Here is a 21,224-nt window from a genome sequence, read left to right as displayed (position 1 = left end):
AGTATACCTCAACTCATGCTGAGACTAAAGGAATACCAGAAGCTACAAGCATAATGAAAGAAAACACTTTCTTAAAATTATAATATTATGCTAAAAAATTCTCATTTATATACTTAGCTAGGACAAATCCTTCGACGATATACTTAAGAAACAAATTCATTCTAGTAGTCCTTGAAACGAAATGATTAGAATACTCACTTATCTTCTCTCAATTTGTGACAATACTTTATTTACATGAAGGGTTGGAGGAATAACATCTTTATGAGTGGCAAGTCGTATTAATTTCCCGTTTTGGCATTAATCATCTATCCTAAATAAATAATTATCATCTGTCCTCTAGGAATGCAATAGATATCTTTACCATGTACAGAAGGGGAGAAATCAAAGAACAAAACCAAGAATCAGGAATGTATCTTATTTCTTCATCATTGACAAACAGAGGACGAAAGTTTCATGTAAAATACAATTTTGTTGACACTCCAGAATTAGAAGATTATCCGCCAAGCCTGGTCAAGATCACATACATGTTCTCTTTAATTGTGAATTTGCTTTAGAATAGGAAAATTTTGTTCTATCACTTAAACAAAATCTACATGAAAACCTTAAAGCATGGACATACTTTATCAATTGAAGTGGCTTTGAAACTAGATCTTTTTGGCTGTTTTATTTTCGCTCTTCATGTAGAACAAGTTTCCCAGCGCAGCTTGCTTTTCTCTTCTTTTTCTTTTCTATTTTCCCCTTCTGATTAATTGACTGACGGTCCTCATGATCAAGGGCAGTCCAGGATGGAACTGACAATAGAGGCTCAATAATAAAAATCTCTTATAATAAGATTTCTACGAGTAGCAATATTAATAAGTTGATATAACACATTTCTTTATTTTGGCAATGAAATAATCTGCGAAACTTAAGCAAGTGACCCTGGATTTAAATACCATTTTGACTGGTTTTAGTGTGTGTGTGTATGAGTGTGTATTCTTTGTTAATGCAAGTCACTCAATTTGTCAAAGGCTTTATATATATATATATATATATATTGAATTATTGATATGAACTGCTCCAACACCAACTTATTAGGTTTGAAAATCCAGAAATTACTAAACCCTAGGGTAGATGCATTTCTTGATCCATTAAATGCTATGTAACCAACAAAGGACTTTGCAAAAAATTGGTCTTAAGATTATGTCTTCAAAATGGTTTAGAAAACTTAATTATCAAGAAAAACAATAAAGACTTTGCGTTTTCCCTTGTAAAATCCAAACACAAAAAAAAAAAGAAAAAAAAACTTGATGCATGGTGGAGAGAGCAGTTGCATGCAAGAAGACAAAATAATAAAATAAAAGTCCGGATCATGCATCATTTTCCATGATATTGGTGACGGATGTACCCTCAAATTAGGAATGCATTTTCGGGAAGTAAAGCAAAATATTGACAAAGATGAGAAACATTAGTCCCAGACACGTTTTCCTTCCTAATTCCTACTCTTAACAGTATAATATTTGCATTTTCGTGGCATTTTTTTGGCAACATTCTGTGTTCCAAGGCTCCTTGTTCAGGTAAACACCATCATACTAAGAAAACCTGAAGTCAGGATGCTTCTCTAGTAGCAGTATTTATATATTGAGTGCAAAAAAAAAAAAAAAGAGTGAAGAAAGCAATATATACCAAGAGTAATAGCAATTTTACAAACACGAAGCCTCACTTCTACAAGAATTCATGGCCTCAAAGGGAGCCCGGCCGAGAACCCACAAAACAGCAAAAGAATCGGCTCCTAAAACACGCTAAAATGAGTCATTACTGGATTTCACTAATCTGCAACTTTGGATACAGAAGGGAACTGCAGTAGTGAATGATAATTGATGAGTGATATATTTCAACTTTTTTTTTTTTTGGCTTTTGATATTTTGCAACTTCAATAGAATGTGCCCGGTTGGACTTGTCCACTACTCCATCAACCAACATGGTCCTGCTCAAAGACAACATAATCATCAACTTAAAAATTGTCTTCAAACATTTGGAACATAACTACCAAGAATTATTGAAAATTTTTTCATAAATTTAATTAATTAAACTATCTGCAACACACGGAAGCCATTATACTAGTGCAGAAAATTTGTTTTGTTTTGTTTTCTTTTCTCCACTGGTGGAGTGAATCTGCTTTCAAATCTTGATAGTTTTTCGTATCGATGCGAAGACCAACTTCTGATTCTTGATATGCAAATCTTGTATGGCAAATCAAAGCAAAAGTGGTCACCACTTAGTACATGCATGGGTTGGAGTGGTGTTAGACTTGCTTTAGTAGCTAGATTAGATTTGCTTTAAGTATCTTGTCATTAAATCTACTCAATTAAAGACAATGTCCTTGACTTGAACTTTTATTAGTTGGTCTTAGTTCTGTATCCAGAAAATAATATAGAATCCAGACAAATAGTACACATAATCATCTGTTGGAATGTAGTTGCATCCCCACGGTCCGTTGTTGGAGACAACTAGATTCCTACCAAATGTTAGAAATAAATCATTAAGATGTCATATTTCAACTCAGCCAGTAAAGGGGAAAGGGAAAAAATGTATACAGAAAAAAGCTATCCCGAGACAAATATGCCAAAATAACTCATAGTTTCACCTTACAATTTCAATATAGATAAATCCTAGTTGCTGATTCCCATGTTTTGATTGGCGATATATATTGGGCAGCTTGTCCTTTTTGTGACTAATCAAAGAATGATATGTCAACGACTGAGCACTGTAAAATAGTTTATGCTTTTCCAGCAAATGAACAAGAACAACAAAAGAAATGAGCAACTCCTTGTTCTAGTATGTATGTGTATCCTTCCTGGACGAGACTTTTTTCTCCACAAAGCTAGAATAGTCCAAACACCACGAGTACAATGGTGCCAGTACATTTAAGTGCACAGAATTTACTCGAAAAGGAATCGAATATAAACATCAAAATGGGAGCCCAGTTGACTCAAACAGTTTGCTTTGCATTGGAATACATCAAGATGCAGTGCTCCCAGTCAAGTTCAAAGTTACCTCAAACTGAAGACCTGACTCACGACTTTCAATCTGGAACTACCACGTTGTCAAGAACTGACAATTTCAGTTCCTAAGTACATATATCACGTAGGAAAGTTAAATACTTGCGACTATAGCTCCAAAAATGTGTCAGTACAATAAAGAAAAATTCTATCTAAAGCCGTACAATCTGGAGTTAGATGCATGTCAATTACCAGCCTTATTAATCAGTATAATCCATTTACAAAAGCAATGCATATCTTTAAGTAGCAGCATACATGTTAGCAATTTACTGAATCTTGAATCAAATTGGTTAAAGCTAGAAGGTTCATTAGTGGCCAGAACTACACTTGTTGAGACTCGCTGATTAGAGAAGACTAGTGGAAGAGTATTTTGATATCCCTATAAATCAAGGAACGCCATAGGTACTTCCCTTCCACCCCCCTCCCCTCCCCACGCCAAGGACCTTAACTACATCTTCCATTCGTAGGTATGCAATGGACTCATTTACTTATATGCCATGATCACACCTTTTGTCGTTGGCACCTTTATTTATGTACTACTAACATGTTCTTGAAAAATTTGGGCAAATGTAACCTCAAATTGTAACTTTCAACCAAATAAACGGGTGAAACTATTGCTAAATTAATAATCTTAGTTTGTTGAAATTATTTGTTTACTTGTATGTTTTCATTTGGTGATCTTGTGGAAATGTTCTATCAATCACTCTCGCAATAGATGGGATAGAAGATGATATCAATCAGTCGAATCTCAGTTTTCTAAAACATCTTGCTCTCCCATTATACTCTTCTTCCCAAGATATTCATAGATAGGGCTCACATTTATTTCTCGTTTTCGCCCTATGGTACACGAAAACCAAATAACAAGATTGTAGAACTTGTACACTTGACAATTACAAGCATTTGTCAACCTTTGTTTGTATTATAATATAATATGACTAAACTTTCTGACCTCCCAATTCAAAAGCATTCTTCTATTGTAATTCTTAAAAATTTTAGGCATTTTCACCCGTGCTAGATAGACTTTCACATGGTTTATGAAAATCTCTGGTGTTAGTATGCTGTGTATGTGATTTTCAAAATCACAATGGTTGTGATGTACTATGATCCTAAACTAAACTTTTGGAGTCTAAAATGGCTATGCTACTAATCCAAGCATAATGCATTATTCCTTAGTCTCCAAGATTTCAATCAAACAGCAAACAATCATGCATGGCGAAAACTCACTGAGAATTTAAACGCGCGATTACTTAAGAGCTAACCATTTCTGCTAATCAGTGGCCATTCTCATACATTGAAGTTCATAATAGAGAAAAACGAGAAAAAGATTTTGAAGATTCATAGCTTCCCCCCCCCCCCCCCCACCAAAACCAAAAAAATGAGCCGGCTTTCCCAACAAAAATCAGTGGATAAACATTTTTGCGTCTTACTTGAACAAGTTCAAACTGCCAAATAGGGTAGTAACAGTGGATTATTCTATCAGAATATTGCTCCAACTGTGAACGAATCACAATTTACATTCCCTAGATTAATCTCTCAAAATCCTTTTCATTCTGATATCCAATCTTCAAAAGCTAAAATACTATATAGTAGGGCTCTCAATTTTCTCAACATTGTAATGGTCAAGGTCAAACCATGACAAATTGGTTGAGCTAGCAAAGCTAAATGAAATGGAAATTGCTGTTATTAGCAAACAAAAGATGTTCCTTTGGTTCACCAACTGGATCATTCTGATGCCAAAGTACATGCAAACGTAATACTACCACTCTTTCTGTCACTGAAAAATTAGAGCAATGTGACAAATATGGTCGAGTGTGATGTCCCACGAAATCTAATGCAGAGAGAAAGCAATCTAAGTAAAGATACAAAGGACAACAAACATGGTGGTGCAAATTTCTAAAATGCCCTCACAAAGATTTAATGCACTAGAAAAGAGATTCTAGTGGGGGTGGAGGTTGTAAAATCAAGGTTTTAATATAGCTTAACAGTGAAAAATTAATAAAAAAATGTTATGTTTCTCGTACATCTGCTAGGTTTTGTAATGATGATCATGTGGTTTAAAAATTAAGCGTAAAAATGCCATGAAAAAAAAGGCATGCATAACATGGGACCTAAGTTTCAGAATTTGATTGCTAGACCATGGAAAGAAACCATTAGAATATTTGGATAATTGTCCATTTCTATTGTAGAATACCATCAAAAGTGTCTGCTACCTCAGATGACAATCTGTGGGGGCGCAAAATCTGCAAAATCCGAAAAGATTCCTAACAAATGAAAGGCTGACATACACTTGAAAATAATACCTCATTCTACTAAATTAGGATCTCACTGGAGACATTGTATGTTTGGGTTGATAATGAATGGAGAGTGGATCTATTTAACCTCCTCATCTCGTGGGTCAAATATTATATGTCACTAATTTCTTAACCATGAACTGTGAAAGATCAAGAAAAAATAACGCCACTGTCAATGCATTTGACGACTATCTTATTACAACATCATGTGCTTAGGTGAAATATTTCATGGCACTAGTTCAACTAATCATAAGAGATTGATCACAATCGTAGAGGGTTTAGGTGAACCAAAAACTCCAAGTGCACAGTGACACCACCTCTAGGGTTCATAGTGAAAATTGATGTATTTGACTTCAGAAAAGGAATGCAGAATCTTTATTTAGCTGGTAAAATTTTTGTTTTTTCTTTTGGGACTGGGGTTGAAAATCTATTTAATGAACTCCCTTTGAGTGTTTAAAGTAGATAATAACACTTTCATTAGCATAGTTAGTTCACATGCAATCCAGATTCTTACTATGCAATTTTTTTTCCCTGATGCATTAGCAATCACGGCAAGTAGTTGAAATAATTGCTGAAAGAATGAGGGAAGCTCAAGTTGAAGCTCTAAGTAATACTACTAATCGATCACTTCACAGCCAAATTTATAACTATACATTCTAGTAAAAGGAAAATTTACCATTTGTTGAAAGCATTGATTGAATTTAGGAGAATGGCAAGGATGAACTTGACTCATCATCTCCTTTGCCTCCTGATGGGGAAGTCTTCTTCTTTTTCTTCTTATATGGGATTCCCCTTGCCTTAGCTTGGCACTCCTTCACTTCCCTAAGATAAACTCTTATTGCACCACTAGCAAAGGGGTTGCTTTCTGGGGATCCTCCGTTCTCTTCATAGGCGGCGCGAAGCCTTCCGATGAGGGCATCGAGGCTGCCCCAAGCTTGTCTAAGCGGACAAGTACATGGGGCAGGTGGCTCAGGCTGGCCATAAAACATGCAACCTTGCAAGTGAACTTTAGTCTTGCCAAACTGATCTAAGTATCGAAGGAACTCGAGAACATGGCTGCTATTACATTGGGAGAGTGGAACTGGAGGTCTTTGATTCTTCAAATATTGACCAAAAGTGTTCCAATCTCTTCTCTTTTGGGATTCATAGCGGCTAGGAGCAGCAGCTGATTGATCACCTAAGGATCTTGAACTCGATGATCCCTCTCCTGCCATGACGATAATTTTTCCCTCTCTCTCTTCTCGCTTGACCTTACAGCTGATGAGGGATTGATCCAAAATTTTTGTTGCTAAAGCAGGCAAAAGAATATTGGAAGTTAAGGTTAAAGGAACAGGAGAAAATGGGGTGCAGGAAGATGAAGATCACATCACAGACCTGTTGAGTTGACATGTTATGGGCCATACAAAGTTGCTTTCTGTTCCTCTTTTCTTCCTCTATGGTTTTATTTCTCTTTATTTAAATAGTAAATATTGCCATTAACCATACGTATGCTGGATAAGTTACAATTATTGTAAAGGGTTTTGTCCATACTATCCTCATCAAACCCCTGTCAAAAACGTACGTTTACAACAAGTCTGGGTGGAGTCACATTTTCAACATATAATTGACTCAGTAAACAAGAGCGTATCATTTTACCATGATGTATTCTTTTTTTCCCTTCTGAAGTTTCTGTCCCTTGTCATGGTGTTTTACCTGGACAGTACTCTTTTGTCTGCAAGCTAATAAGTGTTTTTTTTGTCCCGGTAAGCACCAATAAGCTAATTTCGATATAAATGGTTAACTATATATGTAGGTTATTTTTTATTCTTTTTTTTGGGATTTTAGTGTACCTTTTGCCACCATGTTAGGAAGAACCTCAGGACCTCATCCCAGGTAATTCATTTACGTTAACATACATTAATTCAAAACCCTAAATTTTATGCTAGTGCTTCTTATTTTACTGCAGATTATCGTAGAAAAGGTCATGACTTGTATTTGAGAAGGAAATGTTCATGTTTTGTCAATTAATATTTGAAGAAGTTACTCACAAATGTGAAGCAGTAGCATCAGTCACTAGCTTTGATTATTCGTGAGAGATGTAAATATGACAAAAACCAGATACAATTCTTTGGTACTCTTCTCTAGTTCACTGCACAATGGCTGAAAAACGTTATTATTGTGATTTGCAGTTAAAGTAGTAAAGTTAAGCATGTAGACGCTTGTGCAGTGAATATTATAATGCAGTAATTATTAATTAGTGGAAGATTAACGATAGAATCAAGGCTCAGGATATTTCGTGCTGCTGTTAAATGGCTGTCCCTTTCAGGTGTAACTGGAACATTGTCCACATAATGCCCACTATTAGGACATTTGGAAACTGGGGATGGTAAGATACTGCTATATATTGGAGACTGTCTCTCCAATTCAAGCTTTTATTAGTGTCACGTTTCTGGAAGCAGGAATGCATGTCTGCATGCAGTGATCTGTCTATAGAATTCAGAATACTCCTAACATAGATAATCTGATATAACTTTCCTTAGTTGTGGGATACAAAATTTTTTTATAATTATGCATCCATTGCTCGTGTTCTGAGAACAAGAAATGTTTCACCAACTTCAACACAAGTTGGTAAGGACGAATCATTCCCTCACAAAAAATCATGTGTTTGAATTACAAAAAATCAAGTGTTTGAACTGTATTGGTGGGTGATTTATAAGAACCATTTCCTCACAAAAATCATGCGTTTAAATTCTATTACTAATGAAATAACTGTATTGGTGGGTGATTTATAAGAACCCTTATAAACGACTTGTAATCCCGGAGGTATGCCTTAACCGTAGTAGCTATTGGAACTAAACCTGCCCAAATTTTTGTATCCAAAAAAAAAAAAGAGAAATATTTCACTTGTTTGGTTAATGAATGAGACCATAGACATGTCTCTGCTAAAAATATTAAAACAGTACAAAGATCCCGACATCGATCTCAGACCATTTCTTTTTTAGGGCCAAATCAGAAATGTATTAGTTTGTTTCCTAACAAATCACTTGTTTAAAACGATCATGGTGACTTGACACTAATTGGGTTCTAAACGTCTTACAAACTAGAGGCGTTAATCACAGTGTATTTGTATTGACCTGTCCAAACTTGTTCATTAATAAGTCGATTTGAGCATGAGTTTAAATGAGTGACTCAATTAGATCCATTTAATTGATGGGTAGTAAATTGACTCGATTGTCTCACTCATTTATATTCATTTAAAAATAATTATATATTTAAATTCATTTTTTGGTGAGTATTGAAAGGATACAATTGAATTTCTTAATACTTTAATCAGAATAAAATATTGTTAATTCTTGTCAAACAATATGCAAAAGAAAATAAGTAGAATTTCAAGCAGGTTATAAATGGTAATTAGATATACCTATTCCCATTTATTAAATGGTTGTAAATTAGTTGATCTATTTTGACCAATTTATTAGATAGGTATAAATAGATTAATGCAATTATACCCGTTATTCAATTATGACCCGATCAAATCCTCCCAAATCACCCATTTTGATATCTCTATTACAGACTACAATAGTGGGATCAATATTTCAAAAAAAAAAAAAAAAACCTTACAATTCGGCATTATTACAAACTAAAATGGTGGGAAGATTACTAACATGTAATTAGACCAGACAACTCACATATGGTAAGATTTGAATCTAAAACTTGAAGAACATATTTGGTGAAGTGACTGAATAATTACATATCATTGATCTCGTCAATCAGTTTTTACATAGAAAGATCACCCTATTGGAATGATAATTACCTCTAACAATCGTGCTAATTTGCTGGAAGCCAAATCTGGTTGATCTTGCACACTAGATTCTTATTTGCCATGATTTGAACTTTTGTAGGACTAGAGAACCTAGGGTACACGTCAAGTTGTTGGCATTTGACAGGTGACCAATCTGAACGGTCCCACGTAGGATATATAGAGAGTTGAAAGGATCGCATATGGCCGTTCGATCTGTAATTATTTTTATGTCCGAATCTGAAGAAATTAATCTTCACCTGGCATAGGAAATAAGGCTTTGCCACGAGAAGCATTAATGCTTATATTGGACATAATCAAGTCAGCCTCAAGTAACTGTTATAGCTTAATTCGAGAAATAATATATTATTGTAGTTTATGCAAGAATTATTGTACCTTAGGGTTAGTATATATAAAAAAAAAATTATTTTAGAATATTGTGATATACTAGATGTACCCACTAAAAAAAGTGGACGTGGATTAGCTATAATCCATAATTTCCAAAATAACTGGACAAATTTTCACTGTTTTCATCATGGACAGTGTATCTTTTTCTTTTCTTTTTTTTTTTTTTTTGTGAAGGACATGGACAGTATATCTAAAGCATTAAATTCCCTGCTATCACCGTACACTTAGCTATGGCACTGGCTAAGTTGTCCTACGACATGAAATCAATTTTCTTGTCTTCAGTATACCTTTCCTTGTCAAAAAGAAAACTCATTCTCAGGGGGTCTGGGGGTCTTTATCTCTTAGTAGCGGGGCACTCCTGTGGGGTTTTCTATCCCACATCGGTAATGGGGGGTTGGGGTTTAGGTTTATAAGTCCCTCACAGGACTCCACAAGTTACCGGCTTTTGAAGTTACTGTGGGGAGTTAGGTTTATTTGCCAAAAATTCTTACTTTCGTAAGAAAATGTCAGAAAGAAAGTATACCTTTCCTTGTCAATTACTTTAGCTAGGTGACGATTATACAAAACGATCCAAGACAATGCTTGATCCAATTTATTGGGCAAGGGACAGAAAAGGTTATTAGTATAATCAGAAATAACTTGGATGTTATGGTATAACATCTAACTAGTAGGTTGCAAGACACGGATTACTTGGATGGTATAACATCTTGATCCAAAATTTGCTTGTTTTTCTAATCATTTTATATCCTCGTACATTTGTTATTGGCTGACTAATATTCATTCCTAGTGCCAAGATTTCATATGACTAATCTTTTTCTCGGATATATTTATTTTGATGCAGAACAAGGAAAGATAGCATATGTTTACCAAAATGAATTATTAACTTGAAAGAAATTAAGAAAAGGTTAAAATAAGCAGCAATAGAAGACAACAAGAGAGAAGCCAACAGGAGGCTTCCCCACAAATGAGATTTTGCTACAACATGACATATCAATACATTAGACCTACGATATTATGACTAGGACCTGTTATTCTTTTCTTCCTTCGGTTTCTTTTGTGTAAACTGAGTGTGTGTAATTAACTAGGGTGGCAATCCATAACTGGAGGCTAGAGCCTTATTGAGATCATGAGTTAAATAGCCATCGCTATGAAAAGAGTCCTGCTTTTTGGTCAATATTGGAGATTCAAACTTTTCAGTGAAAGAAATATTTGATCGTTCACTTGCTAGCTCTAGAGCTAGCTAGTTACGAAAGTGAACTTGACTGAGATACTTTACTTTCAAGGAATAGCCAATTTCAAATTGGTGAGGCATCTATTATCATATTTAAGAAATGAAAAAGACATAAGGAAAATGATTTACTATAACATATGATCCAAATATTCTTGATACACCATATCACTAATAGGCTTTCGTCCTCATTCATAAAATTGAATCTTGACCATTTACAAGCATGAATACCTATTTGTATGCAATTCTGCACTGGAATTGTTATTCAAAGTTCGAACACAGCTTTATTTTTTCTTGTAAGCTTTATTATTTTTTTTTTTTTGTAATGCATACATTGTAGTATACTGAAATCAAATTACAGACGTCAAGGGCTGTAAGTATGAGAAATGCTTTTATGTTCAAAGTACATATATTTACAAAAACGTATAGGAAATTGGAAAAACATTTGTCATCATCAAAAGGGCTAACTGAGGAGATCTAAAGATATCTAGTTCAAGAAGAAAGACGGAACAAATAAAGGGCATTTTAACATTTTGTAGTGAAAGAAAACACATTAAAATTTTAAGGATGCAAGAATTCAATAAAAATCTCGAACTAATGAAATTAAGGAAGTTCAATTGCTCAGAATCCTGTAAACATACTTCAGAAGGTCCACATTCCAAAGAACTAGCTTTAATTAAGAGCACGAACTTGACATTTTTCAGAAGCTTAACGATAAGAAAAACGTTACCCAAAATTTTTTTTTTTTTTTTGTTTTTGGGTCTAAGTAACAACAAAAATTTTTATTTTGACAGCAGAAGAAATTGTACATTTGGTCTGATGAGAGGTTGCTGTATAAGGAGTCCATCAGCACAGTTCCAGTCTGCGCGGGATCCCAAGCAAAAGAAAGCAGTAAAATGGTCAGTCAAGGTCATGCTTTACAACTCGTTCCTGTACACAAGCCTTAGGAGAGATCCCATCATGTCGTTTCAACAACAAACTGTCTACAACCCCCTTATAGTAAGTTGGATCCAGAGGTCACGAAGTAGGGTTATACAGTCCTTTCCCTTTTAGTTAAGCTATCATCATTTTTCATCTTCACGTCCTTTTACTTATTACACATGACTTCAAGTTAATAGTTGTAGCCAATAATAGAGCTGGAACTCCTCTAATTTGTTGCATTAGCTGTGGGAATATCATGATTTGATGTGTTAGGTGAAAACTTTCTTTACGAAGTTTAGCTCCAATAATATCTCATAAATAGAATTATTAAGATTGTTTAATTAAGGGTCTGCCCTCGTTTTGGATATATAAATGTCCAATTATTAGTTTAATAACGTTCAGGGGTATTAGTTAAACAAAGGGTCCGCCCTCCGTCCTCATTTTGGATGTAGAAAACTCCAATTATTAGTTTAGTTGAGTTTATGGATAATTTTAGAAACCTCCCCTCAAGTTTTTAACAATTTCACCTAGCAACCTTAAAATTTTTAATATTACATCCCACCTCCCCTCCCTATAGCAAATGACCTAGTAACCCTCAAGCTTCATTTATGCCAAATACAATAATAAGATAAAACAAAACAAAAGACTAAAAGGAAAGTTGCTAAAACTCTTCCCCAACATCTCTCCTCCTTCATCGTGAGTTGGGGTTTGAGGGATTGAGTGTCTAGATACAAAAAGAGGTCGACATTTTTTTTTTGATGGTGATGTGACCAAGTGTTAGTGATGACAATTGAGGAACTTTTTTTTTTATAAGTACAGGAGGGGTGAGATCTTAAGAAGCGTATAGGAGGAAAGAAAATTTAAATCCAGGACCTATAAATTAGTAGATTAAGGCCTCCTCAGTAAGGTGGTGATTAAGGAACTTGACTACCTGTGGGTTGGATATAGCTAAAGTGGTATTGAAATTTCAAACAAAAAATAAATTTTTTTTTTTGTTCTAAAGTAATTTTAGGACGTTAATTTAGGATTTTCATTACCTATTTTCGGCCGGTCTCAACAAATCAGGTTAATGTGTTACCAAGTACACGCAAATAAGGGGTCCATGTGCAATTTCCCAAATTCGAAGGGTGCTACAATATGTTATTGTCAAAAACATCAATGGAGGTTTCTGAAATTATTCCTAAAGTTTACATACTGTAACTTAAATTAAGCAGGTTTCCTACTTAGCAGAAAGTGACAAGACTCCTACCTTTATTTTCTAATCGACGAATATTTTTATTTTACTCTGTTAAATAACTCGGTATGAATAATTGCAAACTTGTAGAATTTATTCAAAGCTAGACTAGGTAAAATTTATAATTTCCATCCCTTTCTGAAATAATTAGGACCCATGGATGTAATAATTCAGAAAGCATAGATACAGTCACCTTGCATCAGAAAATTGACGAGGAGGAGAATACATCTATGCCCTTATTGAAATTTTCTGTTCTTGCTTTTGGCATCGAATAACATTTATTATTCCTAAATTATAATGCTTCTGTGTATCAATTGCTCACTAGCACTCATTAAAATGGATTTCAGGCGTTCATATTTAGAAAAAGTAAAGTTAATTAGGAAAATCATATAAATGCAAGATATGTTTACAATTGTTAGTGTGTGAATTCGTACGATAGATTAGCTGTGATTTAGGCATACTAACGAATGCAGACAAAAACCCAATTATAATTCTAGCTATTTGGGTCGAAATTATTGTTTGGGCAGAGTCCCAAAATATTAAAAAAGAAAGAGAGAGATTAGGGAAAGTGGTTTTGGGTTTTGTAGGTCTTCATTTTGGAACATGGGCATGAGATAGTGCGCTTAATTTGTTCAATCATCAATGAAATAAAGTTGATTGAAGGGGCATCAACCATGTTCGTTGTTAGGCGACAGCTCTGCGGCACGTAGCATGACTATTCCCTCATCCCTCTCTAGTGCCTAATCTGGACCTTGTAGGACTCCAAAAATAGTTTATGGAGTCTCCTTAATTGTCATTCATATATCATCATAATAATTAATGTACTGTTTCAGAGAATTCTTTAATCTTTTTTTGTACTTATTGGTTTCTTTCCCACTATTTTAATCCCAACAGAAATTCTAACTAAATAAGAAGCATATCGGACGTTTTTCCACAAACTAGAGAGTAGCCTCTCCTAATTAAAAAGGGGTTGTTTGCTAGGGCTTAATTGCACCGTCTAGAAGCCTTTGTGATTGTTAAAATCTTGAACCATCCTTTGATTTCCGTGACTCGAGTGAAAACCCTTTGCTTTAGGATGTTCCAAAAACAGGCTAATTTGATACTATTTGAGTTAAAGATGCACTGAATGTGGAGATTAGCAAAACCAACGTGGTTCAATAAACACGAATGGCGGAAAGCAAGAAAAAGAAATGACGGCAAGAAACCAACAATTTTGGTGCATTTCTTAAACATAAATGTGGGGCTAATGATGCATGTAACAAAACAAATTAGAGGACACATGGCTAATCAAATAATTACTGGTGAGGATTGCATAATTAGTTAGTCGACTAATTAATATAGTGAAATGAACTTCGACCATTTTCAACCATGCCAATTTTTCACCCCAAAAAAGAAAAGAAGAGATGAAAATACAACTAACTGCTGCTAAAAATGGTAATCTGAAAACTTAGTTCTCAAGTCGTGTTATTTTCAATTTGATCATAGCAAATTAATGATGGTGCTTCTGACTTGTGGCCAAACGTTTTTGTATTTGGTAGTAAAAAGTTGAATAAGATCACTAAAAGTTTCACAACTTATGCAGCCTCAACAATGGGAAGTGTAAACTTCAACTTTGGTATTGAGAAGACTTTGATTAAAACCCTATGTTATGATGATACCTATCATCAACAAAATTCGATTCACCATATCAAGCATTAAGTCTTGATCAGTAGCTTTGTGGACCCAGCTGCAAAGGTTGATTAAAACCTACATTGCTTACGTGTGAGTCGGCAAGAAATGTTTGTGAAGAATGTTGAAGTATTTTGGATGATAATTTTACTCCACTATACCCATGGTTTTTTCTGACATCTTCCTTTTTTCCTCTTGTAACTGGTATTCACAATTCAATAATTGACACTCCATTATCTTAGAGCAATGATGCTTCTTAACCCGTTCGAGGATGTGAAAAGCTTCATGTGTTTGACAATAGCGAGGATTCACTTTAGCTTTGATAATCTTTAGTTTTGGCCGTTGTTCTTTCTTGGTTAATCAAGTGTGTGTGTATATATGTACATATATCACCATAAGGAGTTATGGTTCTTTAACTTTTGATTAATCCTAATCTTAAACATGTGTTGTTTATCTTTCCTAGTCGGAAGAAGGATTCATTGAGTTTATCTATCGTTAGCAGGTGATTTGTAAGAATCTCTTAAGTAGTTAAAAAATAAATAAATTGAGAGTTTATACTGGTATTGAAATGAGTAAGTTTTCCCATTCTTAAACTCTTTATAACGTTTTTTTTATATATATTAAAAAAAAGAGTTGAGCAATAAAATAGGTAGAAAATTCTTGTTTCCATTGAAGTGATGGTGTTGTTTCGATACTTCTAGTGGCTAAGTTAAAATCATTATTATATGGCTTCCATATAGTGAGTTGATGTTCCATCCATCACATTTTACTTCAACTTGTGATTAAATTCTATATTGAATCTTAATGTGTGATTTATTGAGCGGGTTCAATCTATCATTTCAACTTTAATCTCTTAAAACAGCTGAATAACTTGCCATTACATCCATCACATTTTACTTTAACTCGTGAATTGAATTCTACATTTAATATTTACGTTTGATTTATTGAGCGGGTTCAATCTATCATTTCAACTTTAACTTCTTAAAACAGCTGATAATTTGTCATTACAGCATCGATCTACTTACTTTTCTCACACCAACTAGTGAAATGTACAAGGATAATAGAGCTTTTACAATCGTTGAAAAAGATTTTTCACAGATTACTGAAAGAGAATCTTAGATCGCACTTATCTATCTATAATGACAAACCTTGAAAACAATATGTCACCCACTTTGCCGCGTTGGTTACCCTCAAAGCTAGAGTGCTCTAAAGCTTCAAGAGAGGAGAAAAACTATTATATTCCGACATATAAATGCAAATGCCATTCTATATAGTGCCATAATATATGCCTAAACAATCTTTATGGACCCCTAAGGATGCCATAAATCAAACTAGGAACCAAAAGTAATGACTAGTACCTTATTGCCCCCATGGTGCAAGATATAATGGTGTTGGTTTGGTTGTTCTCGTTTTTGTCGTGTTCTTTACCGACTGAATATGCAGACGAGTCCTCTTGTCACATTCTATCTTTTGATCGTGCAAGAATCAGTTGCTTGTGTCTTTGATTGATGTCTAAGTTTTACTACTTCTATATTTGATATGATTCAAGAGGACCCAAATCCCTTTTTAGTGACACTAGGTTTAGAGAGAATAAGCCCTTAAGAGCAGGACCCCCCTTTTAGTTTTTCTCAAATGATTAGGCTAGAGTTAGGGCACTACTGCATAGTAACCCTTTAGATGAGAATCTGGTAAAGTTTTGAAGCTTCTTGTCAAGATAAAGAAGATATCATTTCAACAAACATTTTTTAGGTGTGATAGCATTTAATAATAGATCATAAGTACTTTGTGATGGCCAATTATAGCTTTTGGAGAAAAGTAAAATGTCCATTACCGCATCTGCACAGTAATATTTGACTATATATGACCATATTAACTATGTTATATAGCTCAAGACTGTATATGATAGAAGTACTTTTATATTTTCAACTAGCTCAATAAGAGTAAATTATTGAGTTCAACAACCCTCTAGCCATGTATAAGAAAATGTGAACAAGAATTAAATGGATATGAGGCGGCTCAGCCGACCATTTGATTGAATATATATATATATATATCAATGTCAGTATTACCTCAGTGATCCATGATATAACATGATATTAAGTTTTGACTTTAGCCTCCAACAAAACAGAAAATGAAATTTTTTTAAAATTATATTGGAGGATTCCTGCTTCAACAGTCAACTTATATATCCCTTAACATCAATTTACCATAAATTAAATACAAGCCAAGCACCTTAGACAATAAACCTCCAGCAAAATGATAACATGACAAGAAAAATACTCTATGTATGTACACATCTCTCAACTCATAATTTATCGCCTTGCAAACATTAGAAATGGTATTTCAAGCTTATTTCAGAAGAGTTAAGGGAACGCATTCAAATGCGTTGATCCATGTTGAAGAAATTTTCTTTTTTGGCTAAAGTTGAAGAAATTCTTTGTTGAAATATAAGTATGAAATATCAAAGTCACTACCATGATTCACGGCACGAAACACTAACCATCATCACAAATCGATAGCAATGATTTACTCATATCTGTCTCTCATTGATGGGTGATTTATAAGAGCTACTGTAGCTTACTGAAAAGTGCACCAGTGGCTTGCCATGATATTGGAGTGGGGTAATTAACTTTCCTCTCCTCCTAAACTTTCTTGAACCTTTGGGCAAAAAAAAAAAAAAAAGAAAAACAGATCAAGAAAAGTAATATTTGGATTCTTGGATCAAGAATATACACTTGTAAATCTGGACATCATTGATTGGACCCTCTATTAGTGCTCTCAAACCCAATGGATATTCCATCTTCAATTCTTGCCAGGCTATGGTAAATTTCAAAGACACTCTGTTCAACAACACTCATGGGCCCAAAATATGATTTTTCTTTCTAGGTATGTTTATGAGATCTTGTCAGCCCATTTGGGTCAGGGTCCAATATATTTTTCCGTTTCACCAAGCCCGCAGTAGTACGTAAAAGCATGTCCAGTGTCCCTGCGACATCAGACGGAAATCGGGATTAAAAAGCTTAATTCATGAGTTTTGAAAGTCTTAATTTATTTCTCTAATTTTGAATTTTGATTCGAAAAAATAACAACAGTTTTCATCACACACTATGTAACAATGTAGTTAAAGTCATATAAACCTAAAGCCTCTTTGTTTCTCTCATATGTCATAATTTTTGAGAAATTGCAAAAGATTATGTTGAATTTATCTCACATCGATCATGGAAATATCGGTCGTGGAAATAACAGTGTTTGGTTATAAGTGTGAGAAAAAATCTCACCCCCTTAAACTAGTTCTTGGAATTGAAAGATCCAATAGCATCCAGCAGATTAGGACCTAATGGCATACAGCATTTTTTCTTAAATTTTTACATGCACTTTTCAAGGCTCCAAGAAAACAAACAGCCAAAAGTTTGAACCATTGATCAGGTCGAAATAAGACTACAAATTAGTTCAAAGTATGAACCATTGAGTGGTTTCATTTCTATCTGAATAAGTTATATCATCTTTTGACAAAAGCTAGACCCCCCCCTTCTCTCCCACAAAAAAAAAAAAAAAAAAAAAAAAAAAGGTCGAAATACATGATTTGATTAACATGAGAACAAGAAGCCCAAATCAATTTTTCATTTTCCTTTCTTCTTCCACTTGCTGGTGTAGCAAGCAGGCTGGACATGAATGAAAATGATATGGTTGTCACCTTCCTCACTATATACGGTACATTGGACTGTAAAGAATTCAATCATAACTTCTCTATCCAACTTCAAAACTGTTGTAGTAATATGCTTCCATGGATGAAATAGAATTAATTTCTTCATATATACATAGTAAATAATTAGCAGAAAGTCAAACTTTTCTTTTTCATCAACTTTAAGTTGATATCTGATGAGGCAAAAGATGACATGATCCTTCATGCGCGGCCGCCCGTGGAAGTGATTTATTTCTTTCACTCACCTAAAAATAATTAATGAAGTAGCATCAAACTAACTTAACGAACATGGAAGATACTTATTTGGTTTGTCTAATATTTATTATTATTATTATTATTTGTAAAATGGAAGTTAAATTGAATAAGTGACTGAGTACAAGGGATATAATGTATGTGAGCGTGGGTATAACGTGTGGATCTTGTCACCAATATAACAACATTTAAAGTCAACAAGTGATGCATGGAAAATTTACCTAAATACAAACAGTGTATTTGAATAGGAAATTATTTGAAATAATTTTTTGAAAAGTATTATAGCATTTTTTGTGATATGCTGTATATGAGATAAAAATAAGATTAAAATGAAAAAAAAAGTGGTTGAAAAACATATTTATGATGCAATCAAACAATTTCTTTCGCAAACAAAAACATATAAAAAAAACAAATTTTCTCGAGAGGCATCAAGACTTGGAATTGGAAATTTGGAATATGAAGTGATTCCTTGATTTGTTTTTCTCTAAAGTTTTCAACACACAAAACTAAATGTTGATGGCCTTTGTTCGTATTACTGGCCCTAAGTAAATCATATATATATATATATATATATATTCACTTAGGAGTATCTCAACTTTTCGATCAGACTAATCTCCTAAGACTGTATAGAGTCTTACTCCAAGAATACACAGTGAAGTAGCACACGGGGTCGATCACGAGACTTGCTGGTAACAATCAGATCATGAAACCAGTCGGATTACTCGCGGAGCTCCCTCTAAGTAAGTCATATGATTACCAATGTTTTTCTTCCCTCATCAGTACTATATAATTTGACATAGACTCCTTATTTTACCCATAAGATAAGATATTAAACTACTAAGTCTTAGTATTAATTATTGAGCAAGCTATTTTGATTGGTGGATTTTGTGGGGCAGCCATGTGGTGCATTAAAACTTGGATTATTTAATGAGTGCCTTCATCGTTGGGGTTGCTTGTACTTGTGGTTTTTGTGGGCAAATGTATTTTGCTGTCGATTGGTTTCCTGAGTCGGTTTGTGATTATGCTAATCCATGGAGTATTGTAATGAAATGATACGTAGTGTGATTGTGAGGTTTTGAGTGTGACGCCTCCTAAAGTGTGTGCCGCTGCTCCTATTGTTTCTTCCATTTTCTGCCTCAACATTTGTTTTGGCTTCCGCTGCCATAACTTACTACTCCATTAAATTTTGTGAGATTAGATTTGAGTGAATCAATTCCATTCCATTACCTTTTGAGGACGCAGCTTTATGAAGCATCTTCCCGAGTTATTGGAAAAAAGGACCATTGTTCCCTATGATGTTGCATGCAGAAATGACATTACTAGTACAATGTAAAGTTACGCCCTTGTTTGGATTGTGTTTTTTTTCAAAGAAAAAAAGTTTTACGTTTTTCGTAAACATATTTTTCAATCACATTTTTATATCACATACAGCAAATTCTTACGGTGCGTTTTTTTTTTAACTCTTAAAAATGGCAATCCAAACGGATCAATCAACAAATTCAGTCTCCAAGTTGGGCAAATTTTGAACTCCACCGCAGCCCAATCTACCGTCAGTTACTCAAGGGATGGACTTATATGCAGTCTAATGACTTTTATCAAATCCAAGCCAAGAAGAAGAGCTAATTGTTGTCTTGTCTAAGTCCATTCTGCGAATATAATTTGGCGTCTCAGTAGATTCGATCCCCGGCAACGCAAAAGCTTTGGTCACTATTTGCGTCAATTGTAAGTAGAAGTAGAGTCACACACTACTTGACTTCCAAGATTGTGTATATATATATATCTGTTTAACGGGTTTTTATGGCTTAGTGCCCACCAAATTCTAAGTTTGTTAAAATTCGCAGTCTACTAAAAAAACTTGAAATTTATGTGTAAGTATATACTAATTTTCAAGTTCAACCTAAATTAGGCCGAATGTCATTTCAAACCCATTTAAGGGATACGAAATACACAAATAAGATTCAATTTAATTAAATTTTCGCATAAATTTGAGTATATTCGATTTTCAAAAATCTAACGACTCAAATTATGTCATTTGACGACGCCGAGTGATGTAACACAAGGGGCGAGACTTCCAACAGAATAATCATAGTCCAAATTCAAGCTCGTGCCATTAGTCAATCAGTAGTGACCTGAATCTGAAATCTTGAAACAATAATTATTATTGTCAATCAACAAAATAAAAAGTTACTACGACCGGTTGACTAAATGCTTGGCATAGAAACTAGAAAGTCCGGCTAGGCTTGGCTTGGCCGACGACTTTTACTGTCTCAGACAGAAGCTTCTCAACCAGGACGAGAAAAACAGCCGTAGCCTCACGACAGCGCTCTCCTCTTCGTTTTGCACGACTGCGGTGGTGCCTTTTTGTTTTTGTCTCGTTGATGACTTGTCGGCAAGTTTTGTTTTTGAGTTCTCCTACAATAATTTTTCAAAAAATAAAAAATAGAAAGAAAGTGAAATAAAAGAAAAAGGACAGGAAAAATAAGAAAATAGATAATCATGGTAATAAATAAGACTAAATAAAAGAGTGCATTAGATGGGGATGATGAATCTAATTGCTTGTCTTTGTATGCACCAATCAATTGGGATTAATTTGCTTTAAATGGTCATCAAAAGCTAGCATTAGATGCAAAATTAAACATATCTCAAAGGCTAGTAGGACTTTTTTATATAGTTGATACATACATCATTCAGCATATTCAG

At 34.3% G+C, this 21,224-nt stretch overlaps 1 protein-coding gene across 1 annotated transcript; it reads right to left on the bottom strand.

Moving 5' to 3' along the window:
- Positions 1 to 1,925: 1,925 nt before the first annotated feature.
- On the bottom strand, positions 1,926 to 6,559 carry LOC113772448 (protein LIGHT-DEPENDENT SHORT HYPOCOTYLS 10). The gene is made up of 2 exons (XM_027317042.1): positions 6,009 to 6,559; positions 1,926 to 1,966 (listed from the first exon to the last, which is right to left on the bottom strand). The coding sequence occupies exon 1, from the start codon at positions 6,544 to 6,546 to the stop codon at positions 6,034 to 6,036; it is 513 nt and encodes a 170-aa protein (XP_027172843.1). The 5' UTR covers positions 6,547 to 6,559; the 3' UTR covers positions 1,926 to 1,966; positions 6,009 to 6,033.
- Between the last annotated feature and the right edge of the window lie 14,665 nt (positions 6,560 to 21,224).

The sequence above is a fragment of the Coffea eugenioides genome, chromosome 5 (genome assembly GCF_003713205.1).
Source record: "Coffea eugenioides isolate CCC68of chromosome 5, Ceug_1.0, whole genome shotgun sequence".
Lineage (NCBI taxonomy): Eukaryota > Viridiplantae > Streptophyta > Magnoliopsida > Gentianales > Rubiaceae > Coffea > Coffea eugenioides.
Note: the sequence above shows the minus strand (reverse complement) of the source record. Positions and strands in the feature narration are given on the sequence as shown.